Source organism: Arachis duranensis, chromosome 5 (assembly GCF_000817695.3).
Source record: "Arachis duranensis cultivar V14167 chromosome 5, aradu.V14167.gnm2.J7QH, whole genome shotgun sequence".
NCBI classification, from domain to species: domain Eukaryota; kingdom Viridiplantae; phylum Streptophyta; class Magnoliopsida; order Fabales; family Fabaceae; genus Arachis; species Arachis duranensis.
The window spans coordinates 10169745-10175744 of record NC_029776.3 but is presented as its reverse complement, the minus strand read 5'-3'; the positions used below and the strand labels follow the sequence as shown (position 1 = coordinate 10175744).

Below are 6000 nucleotides of genomic sequence, written 5' to 3'. Positions count from 1 at the left end.
CACACCAAAAATAATTCTTATTATAAGTTGATTTGATTTTGTGAATAAATTAATTTTCTGTTAATTACCCACCTTGGATGCTCTTAAGGATTTGATCTTCTGGAACGTAAATTTTGTGAAGGGTCTTGTTAATCTTGTTCTCCCACAAGGATACAAGCTCGTTGAAACTCAAAACATTGGCAGGGGGCCTTAGGTAGAGAGATTTGTTCAAGGTTCTTGGGTCATCTATTGTTTTGATTGTGTAAGCTGCAATGTCTTTCTCCTCCACATAAATTGCTGAAACAACAATTTCAACTTTACTTAATATAATTCAGCATACAAAACTACAGATATTATAAATCAATCGAGATAATAGTCAATTTGGTCTCTAAACTTATACGTGAGCCTCAATTTATTCTTTGAAGTTTCAATTGCTTCTATTTAGTCCTCCAACTTTACTGAACGCCGTGTAAAGTTTAAGGACTAAATTGAGTATTATCTCTAAATCAATTAGAGTCATTACCTTTGACATTTCCATCTCCTAGAATGACTATACTATCCTTTGGAGGAGCCGTGGCATTTTCCTGTGACATTGTTGCTAAGTAGTATCTAGCAAAGCCATTAGAAATGACATAAGTATAAGGAATTCCTTCGGCTTCGATCGTCCTTCGAATTTTCGCTTTTTTCTCAAAGAAGCTCGCCGCCGGCCCAACCGCTTCATTCCGGTCCGCATCCACCCCAAATTCTGATGGGAGAAACTTCTGATAATACAAAAAACACATTATGTTTGTGTTTTCTCTGTTTCAAAGTATAACCCCACTTTCTATTTTCCTTTTGCTACATAACAAAAATACATATATTTGGACATAATGCATGTATGCACCTTAATGTTGCCAGCTTCTTTTATTGCCTTTATGATGTTCAGTTGATCATCTACTTGTGATGGACCTACAGTGCAGATGACAACATCAACTTGCTTGATTGCCTTAACAAGGCTTGCATGATCACTTAGATCACCCTACACAATAAATCACATATTAACAGACTGTAATTTGAAGTAGTTATACAAATGAGTACTGATATGTGATTGGAGGATACAAACATAAACAAGAGTGACTCCATAGCTCTTGAAGCTCTCAATGAGATTAGACTTTTGAGGGTGAGAAACAGTGCTCTCCCTAACCAAAGCAAACGTGGGGTGTCCTGCTTTTGAACTTGCCTCCACTATGTATTTTCCAAGGTGCCCTGTGCCTCCAATCACTAGGACTTTGCTCTTTCCTGCCATGGTAACAGAAACTACAACGCACAAGTAAAAAACAAGCATAAGAAAGAGAGCTAATACATGTTAATCACTTAGTTGTAGTGACTCGGTGCTGGTCTAATATATAGAAAACCCCATGTTTAGCAATTGGATGCCAATGGTCAATGAATCTTACGTTGGTTTAATTGTGATATGCGAACTACAAACATTATTATTGTTCATATGAAACGTTTTGTTGTCATTCATGACATTTGATTCATTGTCTTGTAGTTCTTTATAAATTGAAGAATTGCATATTTAATTTCCCTCTTTTTAATAAGCAGTGTTTGACGACGTAAGAGATGATCTGTAAGAATATAAACATAATAAATTGAATCGCATAACCTGATTTATTTAGATTATCTACTTTGTATTTAAAAATAACTGTCTGAAATACATTTTCTGGTTAGCATTTCACTTGTTGGATAGTTTAAAAAAGAATAACATTTTAATAACAAGTTTTAGTAGCAGTGGCATATTGGTAAAACAGTCAAGAATAGAAAATGTACAAAAATAATATGAACAGCCATAGAAACAAAGTGATACACGCTATAGTTTTGATATGAATACGATGTTTATATTATTAAGATTTCTGAACAATAATAGTACACAACAACGCAAACAAGTTACTAACAGAAACACAACGAAATAAAGACTAGGAGATACAAATATACAATAACACAGAGTAGAGACTCTGGTGAGTGAGTGTGATAAGTGTTATTGACTTATTGGCTCTGGCCAGAGTTTACAAATTTAAATTTCAAACAAACTGATTCAGATATTCGTCGACCGTGGTGTATTTCACCTCTGGATAAAGTTGAGAAGCCTCCACCCCAAATGAAGCTTCAATCTCAAAGTTTGCTGAATCTCCCTTTACTAGAGTTGAGTGGCCTAATGCCAGCATCAAGTTCCCGGGAAAAGGAGTCTCTGCACACAACAACAATAATAATATTAAAGGGTATATATTCACACTATAAAATAAATCAAATATCTGTGACAAATTATTGTTAGGCTTTATTACTCAGTACTCACCCTGAACGCTCTTCAGAATTTGATCCTCTGAAAGGTAAATTCTCTCAAGGGTCTTGTTAATCTTCTTCTCCCACAAGGAAACGAGCTCATTGAAAGTTAAAGTATTGGCAGGGGGCCTGAGGTACAGAATTTTGTTCAAAGTTCTTGGATCATCCACTGATTTGATTGTGTAAGTAGCAACATCTTCCTCCTTCACAGTAATTGCTGAAACAAAACAAACCAAAACAAAACTATTTCAGTTGCTTGTCGATTAATATTGTTTGTAAAATATGTGAAATGATATTGTGACACATCATACATTTGACATTGCCATCTCCTAGAATGACAACTTTGTCCCTGGGAGGAGCTGTGACATTTTGCTGGAACAGTGTTGGCAAGAAGTATCCAGCAAAACCATTAGAGCTGACATAAGTGTAAGGAATCCCTTCGGCTTCCACCGCCCTCCGAATTTTCGCTTTTACACCAAAGAAGCCCACCACTGGCTCAACGGCATGGTGACGATCCACATCTAGCCCAAATTCTGAAGGCAGGAACCTCTGGTAACATTTAAAATCAGTATCATTTCTTGATTTTATTTTTAAATTTTAATCAATATACTTGGACGAATAAATAATCATTTGTATCATAAAAGATAAAAATACTGAAATATGTATCATACTAGATCGAAACTAAACTTGTACCCACGCAAGATTTCTTCTGTGTGACAAAAGTAGCCTACGTGGCACTCCAACCCTCCAAAGACAGGGTACTTTTGTCACACCGAGGACATTTTGCGTGGGTACAAGTTTAGTTTCGATTTAATGTGGGTACATATGTCAGCGTTTTCATCTTTCATGATACAAATAGTCATTTATTCATACTTTGACATAGTTTCTATACCTTGATGTTCCCGGCTTCTTTTATCGCCTTGATGATGTTGAATTGATCAGCTATTTGTGGTCCTCGGAGATCACAACATCAACTTGCTTGATCGCCTTAACAAGGCTTTCATGATCACTTAAATCGCCCTACAGTATGCAATTATTAAGTGCCAATTAGTTTGGAGTTTGGACAATGAAGTAGTAGTAGCTTCACAAATAAATAAAAGAAGAAATGAGATGGCTGGTGATTGAAGGATGATACAAACATAAACAAGAGTGACTCCATGGCTCTTGAAGCTCTCAATGAGCTTTGACTTTTCAGGGTGAGAAACACTGCTCTCCCTCACCAAAGCAAAAGTAGGGTGACCTTCTTTTGCACTTGCCACAACTATGTGCTTTCCAATGTACCCTGTGCCTCCAATCACTAGGATTTTGCTCTTAGTTGCCATGATACAAAAACTACAAATCTCAAACCAAAATAGGCGCTCAGTTAGTTTGATTATGCTTTTGTGCAGAGCAAAGAGATGCAATATATGGTTTTTGTAGTGACTGGTGCGGCATTATCATCTAGAGAAGCTCAAGTATGAATGTATGAAACAGAACTCAAAAGTCAATGGTCAACGAATCTTACGCTTTGCTTTCATTATCACATACCATCAACAATCTTATTTTTATGATTGTGATTCCATCACATTTAATTAATCCGTTGATCTTTATTATTTTTTGTCTTGTATTTTCTTCATTTAATAAAAAAAATCAAAGAATTACATTACATCACATAGGAGTGTTTTTCAGTTTTTATTATATTAAAATTAAAATAATTAATCTGCTTTAAGTTTTTCATTAAGCATGTTTGAAGAGGTAGGAACTGATCTATAAGAGTGGATTATATTACTAGAGAAGCTGAGTAATTTAATAATTTAAAATTTCTAATTATATTTGAAATGGCTCCTGTCGTTACCCTCTAATTTCTCTAATATTATATGAAATAGTATACGGATGTAGTGTATTTTATTTTGTCAGTTTTATATTTTATTGATGAAAAAGTGATGAAATAGCGAATATTTCTGTTCAGATATATTTTCTACTAATCAGAATAAACCGTAGTTTGTCCAGTATTTAACCATCAAAACAAAAGTGATAGATCTCTCACTATTAGATATTATTAGATGTAATTTTACACTATTAAAAATACTATTAATAGCCAATTAATAATTATAAAACATCAAAATTGCTGTCCCTAATATTCCTCTCATTTAAATATTCTGATAGTTTGACAATTTCAGGCAGATTGGAGTTACAGTCACGGATATAAAATTTGACTAAAACTATAAATAATAGCCACTAGCATCCATCCTAATTTCAATGTTCTCGTCACAAACGAAATGTAAAGGCCCAAATTAAAGCATCAGCATTGCCATTGACCAGTGAGAGCACTTTCCCCTTTGCATCTTGCATGCAATATATTAAGAAGGGCCCGCCACTGAATGAGAATTTCCCAAATTTCAACCTCTGTGTGGGAGAAAAGTATGCGTTTCTAGAATAAGAAAAACGCATTGTGTGGAAATTTGGAAAATAGTCACACACCGCAAGGTGTTTGAACCTTGCATTAGGTTGGTTTAAGAATACTCTAGAATTATCTAGTGATGAGACCGAAAACCTTAGCACTAGTTTATATGACGAGATAAGCCTCAATGTAGTCTCTGAAATTGCACTCGAGTCTTAAAGTAGTCCCTAAACTTAAAAGTTCCTCAGAGTCATCTCCAAACTTGCACTCCGGGACTCAAAGTTGTCCTTCCGACAATTTCAGTACACGTGGCGCAATCGGAAAGCTTAGCTGCCAACCTTGGTGACACGTGGGACTCACAACGGCTAGCTGATGTGGCAGAGTAAACTCTTCCGACTCAATTTGGTCCCTCAGGGTTAGTTAAAACCCTAATCCCCAAATTTAAAGGCCATATTGTTCACTCTACTCTCTTCTCATTGGTGCTGTGTTCTTCTCTTCTCCCTCTCTAAAACCCACCGGTTATGGCTACCATGAGCAATGCAGCTGGGAGTTCGAACAACCCACGATCATTTGGAAGCATCATGAGGAGAATGAACAGAAACAGAGAAGCTCGTTTGCCAGAATGGTGTGCCTGCGGGTCGAGACCGGTGCTCCGGTGGTCGGGGACGGATTCTAATCCAGGGAGACCGTTCCTGGGTTGCCCAAACTACAATGTAAGTGTTGTTATTGTTGAATGCTGTATTGGAGGATATAAATTTTGCTGATTGAATTTTCTTTGATGTGCAGACCGTTGGGAAGAAATGGTGTGGATTGTTTTTGTGGGTTGATAAAGTTTTGGAAGATACCATGCCATGTGATGATAGAATAAGACATTCAATTGATGATGAAGAATGGAAGACGAAGATGGCTTGGAAATTTGGTAAATTAGAAGCTGAAATTAGGGTTCTAAAAATGGGGGGAATTTTGATGTTTGTGTTCATGCTGCTGATTGTAATTGGTGTTCTTGTATTAAAGCTGGATAGACAGCAGAGTCAACTGTATCTAGCAAAAAATAAATGACATGCATGTTATATGCATTCCTTGTTCATGTAGTTGTTCCTATCCTTTTGTTTGAAAGAAATGAAAATTAAGGTGTTTGATTATATGCATACTTCTGTTCCTGGACCTCTTTTTAATGAAATAGAAATGGACAGCACTTGAACTAGTCTTAGATTTGTAACAGAGGATAATATATAAAGAAAAAGTTGAGAAAACTCAATCGAATAAAATCATAATTCATAATTCATATTCATATTGGTAATGTTTGATTCAAAAAAGGCATT

General features: G+C 35.8%; 4 protein-coding genes across 4 annotated transcripts in view; 2 read left to right on the top strand and 2 right to left on the bottom strand.

Moving 5' to 3' along the window:
- LOC107487967 (phenylcoumaran benzylic ether reductase Pyrc5) overlaps positions 1-1361 on the bottom strand; it is a gene marked incomplete in the record, with an annotated part of 1723 nt that extends 362 nt beyond the window's left edge. The window contains 4 exon segments of the mRNA XM_052261541.1: positions 73-276; positions 503-740; positions 863-997; positions 1082-1361. Coding sequence (XP_052117501.1) covers positions 73-276; positions 503-740; positions 863-997; positions 1082-1303 — 799 coding nt within the window.
- A 473-nt stretch (positions 1362-1834) lies between these two features.
- Positions 1835-3741, bottom strand: LOC107487969 (phenylcoumaran benzylic ether reductase Pyrc5-like). Its single transcript, XM_016108666.3, is given in 6 exon segments — positions 1835-2206; positions 2312-2515; positions 2610-2847; positions 3191-3252; positions 3255-3318; positions 3438-3741. Coding segments are annotated over 6 exon segments (918 nt in total). The 5' UTR covers positions 3621-3741; the 3' UTR covers positions 1835-2039.
- Positions 2731-6000, top strand: part of LOC127747573 (uncharacterized) — a 28606-nt gene continuing 25336 nt past the window's right edge. Inside the window, exon 1 of the mRNA XM_052261616.1 lies at positions 2731-2850. The gene's annotated coding sequence lies outside the window, so the exon portion shown is untranslated. The remainder of the gene's footprint in view (positions 2851-6000) is intronic.
- On the top strand, positions 4395-5737 carry LOC127747574 (uncharacterized). Its single transcript, XM_052261617.1, has 2 exons — positions 4395-5391; positions 5465-5737. The coding sequence occupies exons 1-2, from the start codon at positions 5200-5202 to the stop codon at positions 5735-5737; spliced, it is 465 nt and encodes a 154-aa protein (XP_052117577.1). The 5' UTR covers positions 4395-5199.

Coding starts and splice junctions, on each gene's coding strand:
- LOC127747574 (XM_052261617.1), top strand. CDS start 5,200: ATGGCTACCATGAGCAATGCAGCTGGGAGTTCGAACAACCCACGATCA. Junction 5,392..5,464: donor TGGGTTGCCCAAACTACAAT/GTAAGTGTTGTT, acceptor TTTGATGTGCAG/ACCGTTGGGAAGAAATGGTG.